This window comes from Rhodnius prolixus, unplaced genomic scaffold (assembly GCF_049639745.1).
Source record: "Rhodnius prolixus isolate KJV_2025 unplaced genomic scaffold, Rpr scaffold_5, whole genome shotgun sequence".
Taxonomy (NCBI): domain Eukaryota; kingdom Metazoa; phylum Arthropoda; class Insecta; order Hemiptera; family Reduviidae; genus Rhodnius; species Rhodnius prolixus.
The window spans coordinates 25,010,868-25,032,922 of record NW_027411624.1 but is presented as its reverse complement, the minus strand read 5'-3'; the positions used below and the strand labels follow the sequence as shown (position 1 = coordinate 25,032,922).

Genomic DNA, 22,055 nt, shown 5'->3' with positions numbered 1-22,055 from the left:
TAAAAAAAAAAGGTTTACTTATTTCTGGTCATAACCTTTTTTTTTGATTTGTATAACTAGCATAACCTTATTGTAAAATTCTTCATTTTTAATTGCGTCTAAGAATTCACGGACAGTTATTTCACAGTGAAATCAAGCTTTTAATATTGAATCAGATAAATCAGACCGGAATTGACGAACAAATTTTCAGACTAGGAAATTAACTAGGACTAGGTAATCTCGCAGGAATAGAGAACGATTGATGTAGGAGGCTTAGGATATACAACCTTTGATATTATATGTACTTCGCGTTCTTTTAGATTTAGTTTATGCTTAGTACTAACGTTTCAAAATTACACAAAAGTATAAAAGATACATTGCTGAAAAAAGTAGTTGTAGATAAAAGTAATAAAATGAATGTTTTATTTTTTAGAAAAATATTTTGGGTGTGTTCAATTATTTACTATGAAGCTACTTCATGGCTTATTAATTTGGTATCACTTATGCTCTAATCGGGCAGAGAAAGGCTAACAAAAATTCTTCTATATCTCCTTTAGTATAATTAATAATATATTATAAAAACAATAAAATAAACTTGCTTAATATAAATATTATTAAAGGCGAGGGATGGTGTTAAAGGCAGAAACAAGAAGAGAGAAGCGACAACTGACCGACGCCTATTACGACTTTCTGATAAACGAAGGATCCTTCAAATTTTGGGCAGTATTTCAGGTGATTTTTTTGTTTATTTAATTATTTATTTATTTGCCTTTCATGTGTTTTTTATTTTTTGAATTGAAAGAATTAATAAAAATTATATTCTAGACCTAACGCAGCAATGCTTCAATTACTTCTGGTGTATATTTTAATTGAAAATCATTCCACCTTGTTTACAGATGGTGACAATCGCAATATTACTTTATTCAACATTTGCCGCCATATATTATGCAAAGTACACCTATCTGCACGAACAGCCGAACGAAGAGGACGGTGACATATTTCTAAGATCTGGCAGAGCAAGAACCAAGAGAAATCTTGTCAGATTGTTGAAGGCCATTCATACACCGCCTCGTTAACTAATTGCATGTAAACTCTCAGATTCTCATTCTTTCTCTCTCTCTTTCTAAACTTAATCAATGTTTTTAGTTAAGAAGAGTTGTTTTTTTTTGTGTGTGTGTCTTACCTGGAAACCTGATCGTGTAAAATGTGGTTTCTAGAAGAATGTAACATAGAGCGGGAAACCATTTTAGTTTCTTGAATAAAGACAATTCATACACTATGCTTTTCCTTCTTGTGAAATAATAGTAATATAACTGCCTATTTTTCAGGCAAGGTGATGGATATTGACATTTTCGGTCAATTTGAATGATAATAAAAAAATTATTACAATAATTATAAATTAATTACTTGAACCAATATTTCTTTGTGCTTTTGGATGAAAAATTACACCATACAGGAGCCACTAAAAGTATACCTTTTGCTCAAATACCCTAAACTAAATTAATCGAAGATTTAGAGCAATAATGTAATGAGAAGTTAGTAAATTTTTCACTCGCTTGAGAATTTGGGGAAATAAAACTCCTTTGAGTGTTTCTCACATATTTTTCTTTCTTCCTTACTTTTTTTTAACTGTTCTCAAGAAAGGTGTTAAGTGAGGCCACCCAGCTGACAACAAATACGTCCAATGCCGCACTGATTATATAACCATGTGACTGAAAAGTAAATCATTTTGTTGTTTACAAAAAATTAGATTCATTAGATTAGATTCATTTTCAAATAATTTATTGTAAATTATGCATAATTTTTGTAAATTGTAATGTAATATATATTATTTTTGTAAATATATTGTAATATAACTGCCCTACCGTTTGTATGTCTACAATGTAAGGTACTGCTCTCATTAAAAGAATATAGAACAAATCATTTAAAACCTGTTCAAGAGGAGAAGTTTCAAGGCTCGTTTTTGAAAATTAATTTCTGAATATTTTATAAAAATTTATATAGCCTAATTTTAGGATAAAGTGTTAAAACTCGGTAATCTGTTTTCCAAAAATGGTTTCCAGAGAGTAATCTGTAGTACATCTTAATAAATAGATTAATAACAGAACCTCTTTTGAAAATGTGATTAGATCACGACTGTTAAAATGAGCAATAAATATCTTCATTTTTAGCGATTAAATGCACAATAATGATATTATTTAAATAAGTATTAATATTAAATAAATACTAATTTGAAAATAATATTGCCAAAAGAAAGCCTAATTTATATTAACGACAAAATAATAATCAACCTTCCAGACCAGTTAAAACTATACGATCCTGAAACAAAAATATAGTTTCAGGGAATGTAGTTTCTAGTAATTTTGAAAGGATATAAAAACTAACGTGAACACAAAAAAATTAAATTAAAAATTATAAGGGTTTTTTAACTTTAAAACCTGGCTAATATACTATGTATTTTTTAATTTACAAATAATAATTAAATATAATTTCAAGAGAGTTAGGTATTAATGTTCAATAAAGAAATTACGGTGATACAGCAGCAATGATTAGAAGCGAGGCAAGCAAAGATAAGAATTCTTGTAGTTACTGGGTTTGATTCCTGGTCTGGGGCATGGACAATATATAATGGATAATTTGAAGCAATGTATTAAAACAGTCCAGTAGGACAATTATACAAAATTGTTGATCGTCAACAAAAGCAAAACCTTTAGAAAAACCTTAAGTTGAAAAATATCTAAAACTCTAGCTATCTAGCTTTTAGTTCATCTAGATTCCGGCTATTTCTGTCTAACTCATCTGGGCAGGGCTAAAATAAACCTAAAGTGTAGCTATCATTTGGAAAATGAAAGGTAAATTAAAAGGAAAAACCACGAACTGGCTTCTAATTTGTCTAGATTTCAATTACTCCTGACCTGTCACCTGGTTACATGAGCGAAGCAGAAGTATACATTGAAGGTAGCCTTATTTTGAAGAATGAAAGGTAAAATACTGGGGAAAATTTTTCGAAAGTGCTTCCAGTTCGTCTAGATTTCTACTTTTTCTGTCTCACTTTTTCGTTTTATGGCCATGGATGAAACAAACATCAAGGGGATCCTTCATTTTGGAAAAAGGAAAAGTAAAATTTTAGGGAAAACCATGAACTGTTTACAAACAGCGTTATTAAATAATATTTTCCTTGACTAATAGTATAGCTTAATATAATACAAACGAGGAGAAAAAATGGAGTACAGTGTTATGTTATAAAGTGAAATTTATTCTCTTTACTCTGACTCGGCAAGCAGGCTTTGTAGTAATCTTCTCTTCGGTTGTTTAGATTCCAATGAATTCTTGACTGAATTGTAGGGTAAAGTTTTCTCTATAACTAATACAAATTTCAATGTTCTAGCGCTAATAGTTAAGGAGATATATAAGTTGTTCATTATTTTTGGTGACTGATTCATAGTTTCAATAGAATGAAAAATTACTTGGTAAACTAGCCCTGAAGATGACCTAGTCCCTAGGTCGAAAGCTCGGCAGAATAAATGTATCACGACTGAAATGGCAATTATTTTTTCATCCTATTGAGATATAGAAGGTTAAATTTTGAAGGTTTACTAATTTCAAACCTTTATATCTCTGTTCATATTGTATAGATTTAAATGAATCCTTAACTGAATTGTAGAGAAAAGTTTGCTCTATAAATTGCAATGTTCTAGCGATTATAGTTATTGAAATATAGAAGGTTAAATTTTAGAGGTTTTCAATTTAGGATTTAACGGCAAATTTATTACATCAATAGGAAGGTAATCATTGTCGGTTTAAGTTCATCCTTTGATTAAACTAGTTGACACTACTCTTTGCCAATTATGTGGTATTAAGAACAATAGATCATTAATACTTAATATAATAGTTCCCATCCACGACACCTAATTGGTACTTGGCCGTTTTAAGTCCTACCAGAAACAATTTGTATGTTTAAACCTTTAAGGTCTTATTCCATGAAAAATAGGTTTAAGGCATGCAATTCATTGCATCTTAATTGCTTGATGGCTGTTAATCTCGCACTAGGATCCAAGCCCAACGACTCACCACTATATTTACCTTGACGTGCGTTCACTTACATAAAGCCTGCCGAGGTGGTTGTGAAGTATCAAACTGATTTAATTTGGTAAATTCTAGATCATTAATTCATGCAATAAATGTACCTTCACCAGCCCCTTTGGGCTTCTTTGGCCTCTCTTTTTGGCCTTCAGAAGGAAGTGGTTCTGCGGGAGGAAATGACATAAGTTTCACATCAGTTTTTTTTATTTTTTAGATACCACAAACAAAATCTTTTTTAAATTCCAATTAAAATAAATAAACACCGAAGTAAAAAGTGAACCACTCTCTCCAATTTGACTTCTTCATATAAAACAATAAAAAAAAATGTAGCAGATAGTAGAAGGTGTCATAGTAGAATTGGCCCGGATATGTACTGTGTTATAACTGTCCCTTTTTACGGTTATTCTAGAAATGTGGGTAAAAGAAACGTGCAACAGAAAGAGGAAATAAATAAAGTGAAAAGAAATAGGAATATAATATAAGTGGGGAAGATATAATAATTGTGTTATACAATAAAAATATACTACAAGCAAATTGACTGATGTCCGCTGCAACAAAGCCATACTAACCAACTAGTATTTGGGAAGTGTGTGCAAGTGTTTGTTCAGTAGGGACATCTAGTGGACAGATTTGTAGAGTAGAGTGCAGCGCGCATTTTACTAACAGCAGTCAGTTGTTACTCGACTGAGAGACTACGGCTGGAGAACGTCGTCGCATCCTTACCCAGTACTTTATACACTCTCTCAGCGTGCTGTACACTTTAGTTTTGTTTTTGGAGTTAGTCATGCCAGTATGGACAGACGATATACTCTGCCTTCACGAACACATCATACCACTACAAACAATCCCTACTTCAACCCTTATTTATCGGTAAGCATTTTATTTTTATCTTCTTTAAACGATTTTTTTTTTTTTTTTGGTAAATTGATTTTCAATTGTAATTTTGGTTGTATTAGACCCATATTTCAGGCTCTAAATAGACCATCCTAGGTCCAGCTTCAGTATTATCTGTAAAGACGTGATCTAATTATTGGTTATGATGTTCCTATATTATAGATTTTTAAAGAACAGTAATAACCAATAACACTAATTTATCATGTCTTTAGGTAATACTTAAGATGAATACAAGGGTGGTTTGAAACGGATTTTTAAAATTAAAAATAAAAATGGATTTAGATTAAAAGAGTATTTATTTTGATAGTTTCATTGTCATAAATATGAGTAAATTAAAATTAGTTTAAAATATTTAATTAAAATAAATAATATACGCCATAGTTTGAAGTTCCTTTACTTCTTTTGTTTAAGTACATCTTAAAATAATTGTAAGTTACGAAAATTTTGCGAATTTGGAAAATATTAAGAGGGATCCGTGCATTCTAAACTATATAAACTGACTATCCGTTATCAAGCATCATTTTCTGCACTTTTTTAAAGGAGATTTGAAACAAATTTTACAGTAATATCTAAACCAAAAATAGTAAGGAATTTAAAAGCAACCCGAAACTAATTAATTATCCAAATATGGCTTTAAGAGGATTTTTTGTTTCATTCTTTTGTTTGATTTTTAGTTTCAAATTGATAATCCAATTTAGAGATTCCTGTAAGTGGAAATTTAGTTTTTAGAAATTAGTCTTCATTTATCTGTAAAATATCCCATAAATGTTAGGAAGATAGAGGTAATAGTTTTAGTATCTTTTGTCGAAACAGGTTTGAACTTCGCAGGATTATAGACTGTGTTGCGCTCAGATTTTTGCTCGATTTACTTTCAGAGTTATGGATCTTAAATGGTACAAGTCCTGATTTTGATTTTTCGCCCTGGACTCGGTTTGTATTTTTTTTTTTTTTTTTTTTTTTTTTTTGGAGGTAGTTGAATAGAGCCTAACAGGGTTTGGATCGTACCCACGTCCTCCAAGTCGAACAATATATATATATATATAAAAAGGAAAAATAGAAAAAATTCAAATTTTCATATTTTGTTTTGGTACCACCAGAAGTCAACAGTAACCATTTAGTCAAAAATACATTAATCGGGAAGTGACTTTCTTCACTGGATCGATGGCAAAGGTTTTTTTTCTTTTTAATTGAAAAACTGAAACAATTTTTCATAAACTTCGTATGAAAATTCCACACGTCCAGGTCTACAATTTTATTTAGGAAACTTCTTCTGGAAGCTTTCCTTTTTCTCTGATTCAATGGGTTTATATTTTTGGTTTAAATTGTCTTATCAAGTTATTTGAATACATATTATATTAATAACAAGCAAATTTAAGGCGAAAATTTTGCATTTTAAAAAAATCAATTCAGTTGAACAGCGTCTTTATGAATGAAGTTCTTTGTTTTTCAATTTTTTCTAAACCTCTTTGCACTTTCAATTTGAAGTATTTCTCTTTTATTTACGGGAGATATGACTTTAAACGTATTCTAGAGCGAGGGAGTAGATTTGAATTAGGGTTTCCTCTTTTCAAATAACATAAATATCAAGAGGCTTTTGGGAAGACATCTTATTTCAAACGTACTTTTTGTTTAGATGTAGAGCTTCTAAATATAAAAAAAAAAATTCAATGTTAAAGAATTATAGTCAGAAAAAATGTATTATTTTCCCAACCAGATTGTTTAAAATTTTTTGTAACGTTAATTTATCTTTACATTTAGTTATCAATAATCTCTAAAATGCAGCTAGTATCCTCCTTATCAAGTGAGACACATCTTGTATATCCGTACATTGATAGCTAATCTTTAATAATAAAAAAATTGTTCAAATCAAACAAAAGAAAATTCTCATAATCGATAAGAAGTCGTAAACAAAAACAAAAATCGTGATTTGAACAAATCAATTACAACTAAGCATCTCTATAGGATTTAAAAATAACAGCCTGTTTCAGTCATGATAAACTTTATTATGCCAAGCTTTCGACCTAGAAACTAGGTCATCTTCAGGGCTAATTTACAATCATTAAAGGGTTGGTGTGTCTTCTGTCTTGTCTATTCAAGGACTGAGGTCGAAAGCTCAGCATAATAAAGTTTATCATGACTGAAAATGGGCTGTTATTTTTTCTTCCTATTGAAACTATTAATCAGTCACCGAAAATAATGGAACAGTAAGCATCTCTAGTTTGTGAATTTTTTTATTCTTACCTTGCCACAAACTGAACAATTATAATGAATAGAAAAATCAGGTTTTATCTCAACGTGATTTTGTTCCACAAAAATTTTGTTCAACTACTTAGGCAGAATCATACTACAATCCAACATATTATTTTAAGGTCACTGGACTACAAAACCTCTACTTCCTGGCGGAATAATTTAAATTCAAAAATTGGAGACATAAGCAGTCTTTTCGTTTTCAGCAATTTGTTATAGAGAGTAAACTGAAAATTGGTGATTTAATCTGCTCGATCTAGAGAGTCTCCAGTGGCATAAAGTACAATTTAACAAGAAAAAATATAGAGATCCGCTCCTCGCACAAAACGCTTACAAAAGAAAAAAAGCATTCTAGAAATAAATTCCAAATAAATTAAAGATTTACAATTTTTACAAAATTGTAACAAAATGCTATGTATAAAAGACCTGTAAAGACTCACTTATAGACATTTTTTTTTTTTTAAGATTAAGATTTTGCAAGAAATTTGTTTCTATTACATTTTGCAGATGTTATTAAGGACGTGAAACTACGAGGGTCGTTTGAAAAGTCCGTGCAAAAATAAAAACTACTTAATTTTTTGGGGTACACCTTTTTTATTTTTCAATATAGTCTCCTTTTAGGCTTTTACACTTCGTCCAACGCTGCTTTAGTTTGTTGATCCCTTCCGAATAATAGGATTTGTCCAAGTCTGAAAAATAGCCATTCGTTTCTGCAATCACCTCCTCGTTTGAATAAAATCTAATGTTTCTGCAATAACGATGAATAATATGCACCTGTAATAGTTTTACCCTTTTCCAGATAGTCGATGAGGATTATTCCTTGCGAATCCCAAAAGACAGTCGCCATAATCTTTCCGGCCGAAGGAACGGTCTTCGCCTTTTTTGGCGCAGATTCCCCCTTGGTAACCCATTGTTTAGATTATTCTTTGGTATCAGGAGTGTAGTGATGTATCCATGTTTCATCCACAGTGACGAAACGACGCTTAAAGTCCTGCGGATTCTTCTGGAACAGCTGCAAACCGTCCTTGCAACACTTCACACGATTTCGTTTTTGGTCAAACGTGAGCAATCGCGGCACCCATCTTGCGGATAGCTTTGTCATGTCCAAATGTTGATGCAAAATATTATGTACCCGTTCATTCGAGATGCCCACAGCACTAGCAATCTCACGCACCTTCACTCTTCTGTCATCCATCACCATATCATGGATTTTATCAATGATTTCTGGAGTAGTAACCTCAACAGGGCGTCCAGAACGTTCAGCGTCACTTGTGCCCACATGGCCACTCCGAAAATTTTGAAACCACTTATAAACTGTTCTAATCGAAGGTGCAGTCACCATAATGTTTATCAAGCTTCTCTTTAGTCTCCTGAGGCGTTTTGCCTTTCACAAAGTAGTGTTTAATCAACACACGAAATTCTTTTTCGTCCATTTTTTGAAAATCACCCGACTTCCTCGATTCAAACGAATGCCAAACACAAAGAAATAGACCGATCTGGCTGAAACTTGGTGTGTGTTCTTCCAAGAGATGCTACTAACTAAACATAACCTCGATACGCGCCAGTGGTGCTATCTCTCTGACTTTGCACGGACTTTTCAAACGACCCTCGTATATAGTGTAACGTCCGCTAACGCTCAGAAAACCCTTGAAGTGAATTTTTTTTGGAAACGTTAAAAAGAAAATAAATAAAAGAAAAAAATTACAAAAAAGTGGAAAGTCTTTTCAGTGGAATAGTCACTTCTCAGGCGTTGTGACGTCTCCGCGGTATCCAAAAATCTATCTACACGAACTATACTTAACTAAGACCAAAGTTCCAAAAGACTGCAAACAGAAATTTCTAAAAAATAAACTTCATCCGCTCTTAAAAACTCACTAACAAGGGTCTTGACAAAACAAAACAACAAAAAAAATTAGTTAATTCAGAAGGCCAGGATGGTTCATTGACTAACAAAACAATAAATAAAATGAGAACCTCGTACGAACAATCAGCTGTCTGATGATTGGTGTAACAAGAAGAGTTAGAAAGAGAATAGAATCGCAGATAAGCGCCAATGGCAGAAGCAGTTGAAAATGCGTACAAAAAACCAATCGCTAACATTTAGGGAAAAATATCAGAAAAACAAATGAAAATTCCATGACAAAACATGGTGGAAATAGAAAACAGAAAGATAGTGTCAAGAAATACGAAGGGCACTAAGAATCCCTCAGTAGGAAACATGATTGTCATTAATCTACATAGTAAATTAAGCTTTAATAACAATGAAATATTTAAAAAGAATTACTCCGATCAATGTACTAACTAAACGGCAAAGTAATCTTTCAAGTATATATTATACATTTATGTGGACTTATCTAAGTTAGCATGAATATTGAATTTCTATTTCTGGGGTAAAAACGAAACAAAAACGCAAGATGTAATTATTTAATATTCTTGCGAAATGTGTAAGCTATTCCATATACTGAATCCTTAACAATCACATGATACTGGGCCCAGCAGAGCTAGTTGATGTGTGCAACTAATTGGTTTTAACGTTACCCACAGGCAAACTAGCTCATTATTACACTCACCCCGTTTATCTCCAACAAATTTTTTCAACCGACTTATTACAAAATATATTTTTAATTTATTAATTTGCCCAGATTTTGACCAATTAGTAATTTAAGATTTTTTTTTTTTTTGCTCAGGATATATTCGTAATAATAATATTAAATTTTTTGCCTAAATTCGGATAATTGTAATACATTTTTTTTGCTGCTAATGCAAATCAAATTATTTTGTTTCCTTGGTTTAAATCTTCATTTAATATTCATTCATGTTATGTTCTTTGTGTTGGATTTTTTATTCATATTATTTTGCTCTTTATTTTTCACATTTTCTTGTTGGATATGGCCATGTAATAATTTTATTCACAATGTTTATTTGACCAGAAACAACAATTAATATTATGTTCTATTATTTCCTTTACTAAAAATGTATTTTGTTATAAATTATTACACTTTATTTTTGTTCACAAAGTTATTTCAAATAGTTACACGAGTACAATGCATGCAGTAAATACATATAAGGTTCGTGTTTTACACAAAATAATGACTGAAAACAAAAAACCATTCACAATAATTTATACTTTGCAGACCCTACATTCTGAGTACAAATACTTAGAATCTTTTATGATTCAGTGGATTTTGAACTCACTCTTCAGTACACAATTTACGCGATTTCTCACATAAATTCACACAATTAAAGACAATAGAATTAATTCTGGAGCCAGTTGTAATGCTCGTACATGCATGTAAACATTTTGTATTTGTATAATGCAGACAATTAGTGCTGACCAATACAAAATAAAATAATATTTAAAAATCGATTAGCAAAAATAGAAAAGAAATTTTAAACTATTAAGTAAAAGGTAATAATGGTATTTTATTAAAATAAATAAAGTACATTCATTTTCTACTAAGAGGGAACTAAAAGATAGTACAGATCATTCTTAAAGATTGTTTTAAATTCCCTAATTGTTGATAATAGGGATTCAAATGCAGTTAGGAAAGACTTAATCAAACGTTTAGTAAAAATGGATTTGAGAGAAAAACGACAAGTTCAAGAAGGAACACCGGTACAGAGACCTCAAGATTCCTTGAAAACTTATATTCGAAAATCTGAACGAGTTAAGGAGAAAATAATAATAAAAGACACAAACTAGTGTGTAAGAAATTGATTTTCGAAGTATTGTAATCAACAAAAGAGCTATTATTGAATGTTTTGAAATTTTAGTTCTGGATATTGAATTGTACATTTGGTGCACAATAATACGGCACTGTTGGTAGATACACTGTGAGCTGAGACTTGGATGGCCAGGTTCTATATTGCCTACAACAACCGTACATTCCCGCATGTACGGCCTCCCCAGTTTTGTTCTGTTTAAAACGGACCCATCAAACTGGCTACTGTTGTTATAAATCACCGTTGGCCTACTATCAGTTATGTTTCTCTTTCTAGTCTGTTGTAATAAGCCTTATAAATTAAAATGTAACTTCTTTTATTTCATTTCTTACTTCAACTTATAAATTCTTTAACCAATAACTATATCTACATTTACATTTTTTTTTTAAATTTATTTGATAATTGCAATAAAAGGAATTCGTGACAAGTAGTATCAACCAGGGTAGAAGCTACCCAGTAATAGCACTTTGTTTTAGAGGTTTAATAATTTACCGCATTTGGATTCAATCGAGCAAATCACGAGGCGGTTGGCGAGAATTGTCAGAAATTGTTTAGGAAGAGAGGTGACAGACTAAAGAATTATGGTGTGTAGTAAGCTAAGTGGCAATACCTTGAAGCGGACAGAGGGAACATCGGAAAAAACAGATTGTTAAGATCATTATGGATACTTACGAAGAAATTATGTTTGTAAGGTTTGGTTTCTAAGGAGCGCATAACTGATGAACAACCATATTAGCCACCATAACCTACAGATTCATCTTAGTTTTAGTCTAGTATTATATTCATTTGTTCACTTGCGGTAGTCTTGATCGATTTATCTAATTGTCTTTTAAACAATATCATTTCTTGACGCTTGAGTGTAACTAACGCATTCTGTGGAAAAACTTCAAACCAATGTTCCTCAACTTCCAACACTAGCCATTGTTTTTAAAAAAATCGAAAGATTGCAGAATCATAAATTGTTTTGAATTTGCATTTTAGCTAAAAACTCCCGAGAAAGCTGGAAAGAAATAAATCAAATCTTAGAAAAAAAATTTAACATTTTTAAAAAAATAATACTTCAATTCGGTTCAAAGGGAGTATTTACTGAATAAACTACTAATTTTACTGAAAACACTTTTTAGGATTTTTTTCTTTTTTTTTAACTGAATGCACTAATTATTACTGTGCAATCAACTACAACTGTAATTTGACACATTTTCCTAATAATTTTAATTTTAAGAGAATCTAGGTGTTCCGTTAGAGTTTCCTCTAAAGTATTGTTTACCGACAATTATTTGGTTCATCCAGGTTTATAGCATTAAGGGTAACTATTAACTATTTACAAAAAAAAAAATTAAAGCAAATTCCAAAGTAAGGTTGGACTAGTAAAATCTGTATTGTGTAACTCCGCTTCTTTTATACCTTACTTCTTGAAGCATTGAAGATTTACAACAAATTTAATTATCTCTTTTTGATACTATAAATATTGTTAAGTATTGTCCATTTTTTTCATGCGTTGGCTTTTGAAGCCAACAAGATAACGCGAGGGAGGCGGATAGTTGATGTAATTCCTTTACTACGATGAATTCCTCTTAAAAATTACTGTAAATAAAACCTATCTTCTCGTCAGGTAATCGAACCATTGTGCATATCTACACATTTAAGTAAATGGATACTCCTGAAAGACCAGATTAGAATAATCTTAAATCTAGATTGTCATAAAGATGAGAAGATCTAGCTGCACGTATTCTGCACCTGCATTGCTAATACTAATTTCAATTTGAATTCCTACTCATGCAATGGAACCAGAAAAAAAAACCACATGTCAAGGCTCTAGAAATGGATAGCAGCAGCAAGATCTTTCAGTAAATTTCAAAAAGTATTCAGTAGATAACTTACCATTTCTCCCAACTTTGACGAAACTGAAGTTGAAGACTCCATAGCAAGGTAATGTTAGAAACAAAGTATGGAACATTAAGGGCGATTCATCGGAGTGTTTTTGATTGGAATAATTGGATTCTATAGATATTGGTAGCTTTTGGCTGAACCCCAAATCTCTTAATCGTAATGAAGAGCAAAAAAGTATATACAGGTTGTAGCTAGCTGCTTGTAGAAGGTAAATCTCGAGGAGTTTTTTTTATAGACATCATCAATTCTACCCGACGTGCTAGTTGCAGTTTATCCAGGGTTTATAAGCTAAACTAATCCACTGTACACAAACCAGAATGTCTTCTTCTTAATTCAGAACTCTGGGATATTTGAAATGTAACCTTAGAGTACAAAATAACCTGCAGATCAAAATATGTCTTACCATACATGTAGTTTGGAGTAACTAAAGGCAATAAATACAATTTCTTAATAAAAAAAATTGCAACTATTTTACTTTATTATTAATGATTAATATAAATATATACATAACATCTTTTTTCATTCTGACTTATAAATTTGGTAAGGTGGAAACTGAAATCTACCTCCAAAAACTAAAGTTCTTGTCAATGATAATCCTCATCTTGCTATAGTTCATATCTACTCTATATTGTAATCTATATGTAATTAGAGATTATTATGTTAGAAGTCGGAATCGCAATGTAAGCGTGAATGATTAATTAAAACCTATTTTTGTTATAGCAGCGCTATAAATTTTACTTAGGCTTGATGCGAATGATGCAAACATTGAGTCAAGATTTTTAATTCTCTTCAGCATTTAATATTAAAGCAATGATAAAAAGTATAATAATGTACTAATGGAGGTTTTTTTTTTTTTTTTCTTCTACTTAAAACATTGAATTAATTAACGGAACTCTGTTTTCCTAGAATGTTATGATGGAACAGTTATCAATTAAATTAGTAATTTGTTGTGCTTTATGATTACGGTGTTGTTACTTATATCTGTGGGTGTGAAACACCGTGACTATTTCTACTTCCGCTGGCCATAAAACACAACCTTAATGTGTATTTTAATCTTTATACTTTATTAGCATGATCTTTCCATTTATTATCATAATTCGGTAGTAGTTTTATTCAGTTCGCTCAGGGACAGTAAAAAATAAATTATATACATAGAACTTTTTTATTTTCTTATTATCTGTATTTTTCTTATTTGCAAATGCCAAAATTATTACAAGTAAATATGTTGAAATGAATACACCTGCTTGATGTACTTAATTGACAATCATTACTGGTTACTTACCGTTAGTTATCTAAAAAGCCATAGGGGCGCCAGCTTTTTTATGTGGCTTTGGGGCTTTCCACGGAGAGTGTTTGAAGCTAGGCTTTGGGCTAAAAGTTTTGAATGAGATAGTAGCTTAGTGTGAAATCTGTCGAAAATTGTTTAGGCCTGGGTGGTGACGAAAGCAATAATGTTCAGTTGGATACATAAAAGTGGGGCGTTTTTTTGGGCTAAGATTTTGATATTGTTTAAGTTACAACATTTAGCAGTTCTTCACATTTTAAGTTCCGTTCGTCCGGAAGTAAGGAGATGTCATGCAGCCTATTGTTAGCAAACATCAAGTTTATTTATTTTAGGGCGGGCACCAAGTAATCTAGAGAGAACGTGTTTTGACCTCTGTATGTTCAGGCCCTCAGTTGAATATGACAGTCCCCTTGTAAGTCTCTTGACAAAGTACGAGTTGTGGCTATTAAATAACAAGACTATTGCTATAAAAAAATTTATTTTAAATTTATACATATTTAGTTATTATCACCTTCAATATACACCCCTCCCCTATCCCTACAACGCTCCATGCGAATTTACCATTGTTCGAAACAGTGATGGAAGTCTTTTTTCTGTGAGCTCCTGCATGACGCGTGCCGCTTTTTCTGTCACAGCTTCAAAGGACTGCAGTCGTGTTCCTTTTAATGCAGATATGACTTTGGGGAACAGATAAAAGTCACATGGGGCCAGGTCAGGCGAATAAGGCGGATGGCCTAAAACTGGGATGTTGTACTTTGGCTAGAAACGTCTTGATGGAGAACCCATGACTTGTTCTTTCACAAATCGGGTCGATTTTTCCTTACTCTTTCACGGAGTTGAGCAAGCACCTCACGTGCTAGTAATGTTGATTAATTATAATCTATATTTTCATATCCGTTTTGGACGTGAAAGGGCGACCCGGGCGGTCATCATCTCCGACGTTTTCTCGGCCATCTTGGAAACGCTTGAACCACTCAAAAAAACTCGCGCACATGATTAACATTCATCGCCATAAACTTCTTTTAGTTAAAGATAAGTTTCAGTAGCAGTTTTACCAAGTTTCATGTGAAATTTCACGACAATTCGTTGGTTGCTCTACATATGTAGTATCATGTTTTCGGCAAAACGAAACTAACACCTCTTACACAAACGACGGTTCCGGTCAGACAAATTTCTTTACAAACACGTGAGTCGCTGCAATCGAAAGAGAAGAGGCTTTACGCTGCACAGCTGTCGGTCTTTAGGATTTGGCGCATGCATAGTTCTTCTGCAGCAGCATCAGTCTCGTTATTTAATAGCCACACCTTGTATAGTCAAAAATAAAGCACATGTTCAGCTGGAGAAATGGGGATTGTAATTAATTTACTGGCATCTTTTAACCTCAAACTTCCTCGCTTTGGAAATCCCCAAAAACGCAATATTCTTTTAAGAATCATTTTATATTTAGTTATAGTAATTTCTTTTTATGAGAGGAAAGTCTCCTCAATGAAGAACGACGCAAAAAAGAAGTAGAAGATTATCTGAATCTGTAAAGTGATAAGGCAATGATAGAAACTGCTTTCTTCAGGATGTGTACTTATTGTACGTATATAAGACAATATTTTTTTGACAATATCTTTAGGTAAAGTAAGCGCCATTTGCCGCTAAATATCTTGTTGTTTACAAATTTCAAAAGTACGAACGAATGTTTCAGAAATTGAAACATTATGTAAAGCCTACATTACAAAATTATGAATATTGAAAACAGTAACAGTGATGTTGCTTCACATCAGAGTTTTCCTATAACGTTTTCATACAGTCTGAACTTCAGAAAGTTTACCACAAATTAGGTGTGAACAATAAATAAATTCAATCTTATTACTCGAGTAAACTATGAATAAAAATTAGTATGGAAATTAGAAGTACAAATAATAATTTAAATAATATACGCTATCCTTCTATATGCAATAAACATTAAAGGAAGAAACGAGTATGGTAAACTAAGATTGTTCTAAGAGCGTTTCAATATTCAGGATTAGAACACGGTTGATCCAATAACTTGGAAGATATTGTCATCTAATTTCTGACACATGGCCTCTATCTGTTGAGAGACTGAAGAACTAGGTCCCCGCCCCGTAACTATGAAGATAGCTAAAAATATTCTTTCTTTTTTTTCAGTAATCTCGGGCTTCTGATAGTATTTCCCTATTAAACACATCTACAGTGTTTAATCCAACTGATTTATATCTATCCTGTAGCAGCATTACTGATCAAAAAATCTGTGTTACAGAAACAAATTTCTGATTAAAAATTATCTAAACAAAAACATGGAACCATATATGGTGGTTGGAGGTTACCACTGTTACATAAATGAAAATATTTATTATTATTATTTTCTTAAATTATGGAAAGAAGTTGTTTGATAAGATTATAATTCTTGCTTACGGTTAAAATATGCTATCATGAGAATACTAACTTTAATAATACTCACGTACCAGTCACTTGAGGTCATTGTTTCTTTATTTAAAGGAAGTGAACAATGGAACGCGTGAGACAGCGTCACTTCGTTATTTATTTATTGCTTTCACTGACATCTAACAGAGTAAATATTGTGGTTGTGCTCAATTTCAGAAATAGAGTTGTCACTGGCAATAAAATGTTTTCAGGGTGAAAAATTATAGCAAATAATTTTTTCTTATTTACACGGAAAAATGAAACAGAGTCCCCCATACGTTGCTTTAAAAAAAAATACTTGTGGTGTTCTAAATTCGGTCTTGTTAGCTGTAAGGAGAGGGGGGAAGAAGTTCTTACGTTTTGTGACATTTTCGTAAAAGATTCCACCTTTTAATGACCTACTGGACATCTTAAACCAGTCATTCCTTTAATCTTGTTGCGTAGCAGAGACTTACCGTTTCTCATTAGACTGTTGGACAACCAGTGATTTAAATATCCTACACAGCAAAATCACTTGCTACATTCACTAGCTTCACTAAGTAATAAATACTAATCAAAATAGTAATAAATATTATGAGGACAGCAAACAAATATCTATCATTGCTGCCATGATCTTGTATTTCTTGAAAAAAATAAAAATAAAAAAAATAACACTTTCTTCTATAAGTTAAACATTTAAACAAAGTTAAGATCAAATAATTTTAATTTCCGTGTATTTTATTATTATTTGTGGTATCTATATTCTTTGTACTGTTTTATACAGATAACTTTAATTATTGTTTTCAAGTTATCTTAGTTGTTATCAAGTTTGTTTACATTTTATTAATTATATTTTCTTAGTTACTGGGTTTCTTATATTTGTAAATATTTTTAAGTATAGCTGTATGGCTAGTCTGATAATTTAACTTTAGAGACTAAGCAACTTGTTTGAGAATCAGTTAATGAAAACGGTTAACTGCCTGTACAAAATAAATATATAAATAATGACTAATTACAATTATTAACTACATTATAAAGTAAGTAGCATTCTTTGAAATTGGAACTATATTTGATGCATGGAAGTATGGTGCACGCCTTACATTTAACGTGTGTTTTATTAATTTTGAACCAAAATTAGTTCTTAAAAAGGATATGGCTTTACTATGATGCCACTGTTTAGCAAAGAGCTGCGTTAAGTAAATAAACGGACGTATGAGAGCAGCAAAAAAAGAATGGATTCCTATTTTTGAAAAAAATAGAAGAAGAATCGATAAGTTCATCAACAATATCTTTATTCGATTTTATCGAAATAATTATCGTTAGAGCCTTTTAAAAGCTACCCAATCTTACTTCAGAAAATTTCAAAGTTTCTGTTTTGAGTTCCTTCTTCTTCATCTCTTTTTCTCACACATTATGAACATACACTATTATATAATAATAATATATGTATACATACATATATTAAATAATATAAACATATTTTGAGTGTTGATATTTTCCATAGAGAAATCAAGTTGATCAGAAAACAAATGAACTATGTCACAGTAGAAGAAAAAAGGGGGAAGTGGTCCAGATGATTTCAAGCCGGAGTGTTTTCCGCGACCTGATTCAATTGATTTCCTGGCCGACGACGTTTCTTGGCCTACTACAGGACATTACAGTTCTTTAAATTATCTACGACGCTAATGTATTTTAAACCAGGCCAATAATCTCCTTTATAATATCTTTGTTCCGAGTCTTATTGTAGGTGTAAAAATTGTAGTTAATAAATAGAGCTAATAAGTTCAGCTTATTTCAGATTGTGAATTCTATCTCAATTGTGCGAATTATTTATATAATAAATTGCTTGTCGAGAATAATAATATGAAAGAGGTTGTACTAGGATTCTTCTAACAAGAGATTCAATTGACAATTGTCTGTGCCCATTGCGCTTGAATATACACTACACTTTAGCCTGATCTTTTTTTTTTTTATATAATTTTTCTGTAAAAGAACCATAATTAGAAAAATAAAGTATAACTGTTTTTTACTTTTCCTTACGTCTCGTAATCAGTTTGATTTTCGATTTTTGGACTCCACTACAATTATTCGTTTTTAAATCTCTGGGTATAAAAGCATCTTTTTTACAAATTAAAATGTAACTATGAAGGACTCTGTTTCTGTAAAGGCCTTTGGTTTGCAGAAAGAATTGGACGAACAATAGCAGAAAGTTAAATGTTCAAAATTTTCGCTTAAGTGCCACCAAGAGACGCTAAAAATAAAAAAGCTTTCGGTTAAACTATGTCTTGCTGAGTTATCATTTTACCTATTCGATTTTTTGTTTTGTTTTTCAGACTTTTTCATAAAAACGCTCGTAAAATTTTTCTTTTTAACTTGATACGTATAATTATCGTGCACAAATAGTTCTATGTTTTAATTTCGGAAACATTTGATTAAGATGATTTTTCTGGATTATGGATTATCCTCTAAAGTGTTATGTAAGGGCTTATCATCCCCAATAGAAATTAATAAAGATTAAATATGTAATCGCAATTTCAATTTTGAAGAAATCCGGCAGACTGAAAGTTTCGCTTTTCTAACTAGCTATTTAACTATTAGAATAATTATTTATTTTTAGTAATTTCTTTCGAAATTAGTTCCTTTACAGTGAACATGTATAATAATGAAGTCTTATATCGTATACTTTTTAGAACAAATTCTAAGTTTTATGAAAATTTAATTTACTTACGTAAACTGTGGTAATAATAGAAAGTAGTGTGAGTGTTCACACTAAATTTTAATTTTTGATAAATATACAAGAATTTTTGTAAATCGCATCCACCTGACTACCCTCATTCTGCATTAACACAAATTCTCATTGAACATTTTTATTCAGTTGTTGAAAGGTTACTAGCCTTTTTTAATGAACTAACCTTGAAAATACTCCTTATAAAGATGTTGCGTTCTTTGAATGAAGTGGCTAACTAACATTTCCATTCAAGAAGCAATGTGATTTCTGTTCATGTTTCTTAAATCTTCAATGCTTCAACAGTAAATTCACATTCCCTCAATGTTCACTGCTGATTGCTTCGCTTACAATAACACAGTAGCTTGTTTGAAGTAACTATTCACCTCTTTATAGGTCGGATACCAAGTACCTGTCTGGAAACTAACAGTAGTAAACTTGTTTAAGCACTGAAAAATATAATACAAATTCATATTCTGTGTTATTTGTCTTATGTCCGCAAAGAGATCAATTGAATTAAGATAGAAAACCTAGACAGAACCTCACAACTTGAGAAAATATCTACAGCAACAGCTGACCAGCAAGTTATACGATTCGATTTGTTTTGAAGACTTTTCAGAAAACCCTAAATAATCACATTTCTGATTAAATTAACTTCTAAATTCCTTCAAATTATGACCAACACCTTCTCCTTCAATATTAGACTCATGAATGTCGCATGTCATCATCTCGTAAATTTGGGAACACAAGGATTTTGTATTTAATTGCTCCTGTAATTTGTATAACTCTATTAACTCTGTAGCCACTTCGATTGTTTTCTTCCCGATGCTTTCCAGGAAAATATAAGTGAATCTTCAGTACTAACATTAGTGGCTAAATATAATATTATCCTAGATCAGTAAAATGGTTCTGAAACTTGCTTCATTACGTAAGAAATATGCTTCTATTGGTTAATGAGAAATGCTAGAAAAAGTTTGGCAGATTTTTCCAGCAAGATCTTTTGTGATTGTCTGTCCATGAACTCAAAACAGAATTATGATTACCCAAAAATAATTATAAGGGAAAAACTAGCATTTAAAAATAAATAATTTATTTCAGTGCATTAAAAAAATAAAATAACTAAGGCAATGAGAACAATGTTGGCATAACTAAAGTGTATAGTTTATTTTACCGTTATGAACTCTAGTTTGGATCGGATGCCTTCTCACTAAATAACCACTAGTACATTTAATATACCATTGAATTTGACACCAAATCTGAAACCGCATTCAGTCTTATTGCTGTATGAAGCGTACAATGCTATTAAGATCGGACTAATACTCTAATTTCGTTTTACATGCGCACGTTGTAACAATAACAGTATATCGTCTTTTTATTTGTGTTTATGTTCGCCCAGAAGCTGCGAAAGAGTTTTAAGTATCGGCCAGAGAAACAAAATATCTGATGTAAACAGTTACAACAAATTTCTCTTACAAGTTAGCTCTAAATTTATTACTTTTCTTAAAGTTAAAAGTGTAGTCTTCAAAAAATGAATGTGGTGTAGTGGCGAATCTATTAAAGACAAGGGGGGAAGAGGTACGGTGAACGGACCCAACTTACAGAGGTAAGACCACACTGTTAGGGTATCCGATTTCAACCAATTTTTTTATATATATAATTTTTTTTTGCTGATTTTATATTGAAAAATATTAGACCAAAGTTCCGGCGTTCTGTCCAATAGACCATCTAGGTCTAAAAAAAAAAGGATATTTCAGTTGAAACTTGAGATGTATTTTTATTGGATCGTTTCTCCACCGTAAAATGAAAACTTTTTGTTCATACCAAGAGCGGAGAAAAAACGATTTTACCAGTTAAAAAAAAAAGAAAGAAGAATTAAAAAAATAATTAAGTTCACTAGAACCTATTTATTATAATTTTCTCAATACTGCTTCTCACCTAGTGACAGAAAATAAAAACTACTCAATTCGTCAATGTGGAGCTGGTTAGCAGCTATGAAGGTTATTGCAAAAGATGAATAACAACACGAATTAACAAAATTACGTCTTGGGTATCTTTTTAAATTGTTTTTCTTGCTTCTTTTTCTTTCTATTCAAATTTGGGAAAATTGAAAGATTTCTGGATCCCCAGTGCTTTTCGCTTCTCACGTATTACCGCCGGAGTTTTTTTCGTTTGACTTGGTAAGCATTAGACATGCTTCATTTAAAAATTGGACAGTGTTTTGTTTCGCTAGCCAAATTTCTTTCCTCCATTATAAGGATGAAAAGACAAAAGAAAAACCCTATGTATTTCCTTTTTTCAACATTTATTATAAGTTACCAATATTTGGAAATTAATTTACATTTCTGTTTGTTGGAGGTCGTTATATTTCTGTGATTTATTAATTTTAACTGTTTTAATTTAAATGAAACAATGTGTTTGTTAACTAGAAGCATAATTTATACACTCAGAGTAATTTAAGTGTAAAGATAATGTTGACTTAGGTTCAATTTTTTAGGTATAAGTAACTGTACTTTTGAGAAGGAAGGAAAATAGATGTTTAATTATTATCAGGTGTATGAGTTTATACCATGCCGACCATCTATCAGCATCAATTTGTTGCGCAAGGATTTTAATAAACAGTAAGGTTACTCCATTCAGTGAAGCGTACACGTGCGCTACTAATCACCATCACAAACCAACCAACAAAAGGTAACGATGCCCTCATTGCTAGCTTCCTTTAGCAGCAACTAAATTGAAAAAAGGGAGAAAACAGAATCTAGTGAGAAATATTCGCACGACTTTTTCTTCCAGCAAGGAGAAACCTTTTTCCGAAGAAGC

The 22,055-nt window shown here is 31.5% G+C and overlaps 2 protein-coding genes and 1 long non-coding RNA gene across 4 annotated transcripts in view; 2 read left to right on the top strand and 1 right to left on the bottom strand.

Annotated features, from left to right (window-relative positions):
• The first annotated feature begins 182 nt into the window (after window positions 1–182).
• LOC141458358 (uncharacterized) lies at window positions 183–1,839 on the top strand. 2 transcript variants are annotated; one of them, XM_074136227.1, is made up of 3 exons: window positions 183–425; window positions 600–711; window positions 876–1,839. In XM_074136227.1, the coding sequence occupies exons 1-3, from the start codon at window positions 397–399 to the stop codon at window positions 1,053–1,055; spliced, it is 321 nt and encodes a 106-aa protein (XP_073992328.1). In that variant the 5' UTR covers window positions 183–396; the 3' UTR covers window positions 1,056–1,839. The 2 variants fall into 2 exon arrangements, with proteins under 2 accessions (XP_073992328.1, XP_073992329.1); XM_074136228.1 differs by having other exon boundaries at window positions 183–711.
• A 2,763-nt stretch (window positions 1,840–4,602) lies between these two features.
• LOC141458935 (uncharacterized) overlaps window positions 4,603–22,055 on the top strand; it is a 52,988-nt gene continuing 35,535 nt past the window's right edge. The window contains exon 1 of the mRNA XM_074137523.1: window positions 4,603–4,932. Coding sequence (XP_073993624.1) covers window positions 4,855–4,932 — 78 coding nt within the window. The 5' untranslated portion in view covers window positions 4,603–4,854. The remainder of the gene's footprint in view (window positions 4,933–22,055) is intronic.
• On the bottom strand, window positions 19,210–19,833 carry LOC141458028 (uncharacterized). The gene is made up of 2 exons (XR_012460710.1): window positions 19,426–19,833; window positions 19,210–19,349 (listed from the first exon to the last, which is right to left on the bottom strand). It is a non-coding gene; the product is annotated as an uncharacterized lncRNA (long non-coding RNA).

Bases quoted from the DNA above. Each gene is read 5' to 3' on its own strand.
- LOC141458358 (XM_074136227.1), top strand. From the start codon at position 397: ATGTTTTATTTTTTAGAAAAATATTTTGG. The intron at 426-599 runs GTGTGTTCAATT...ATATTATTAAAG, and splicing joins TTTTTAGAAAAATATTTTGG to GCGAGGGATGGTGTTAAAGG. The intron at 712-875 runs GTGATTTTTTTG...CCTTGTTTACAG, and splicing joins AATTTTGGGCAGTATTTCAG to ATGGTGACAATCGCAATATT.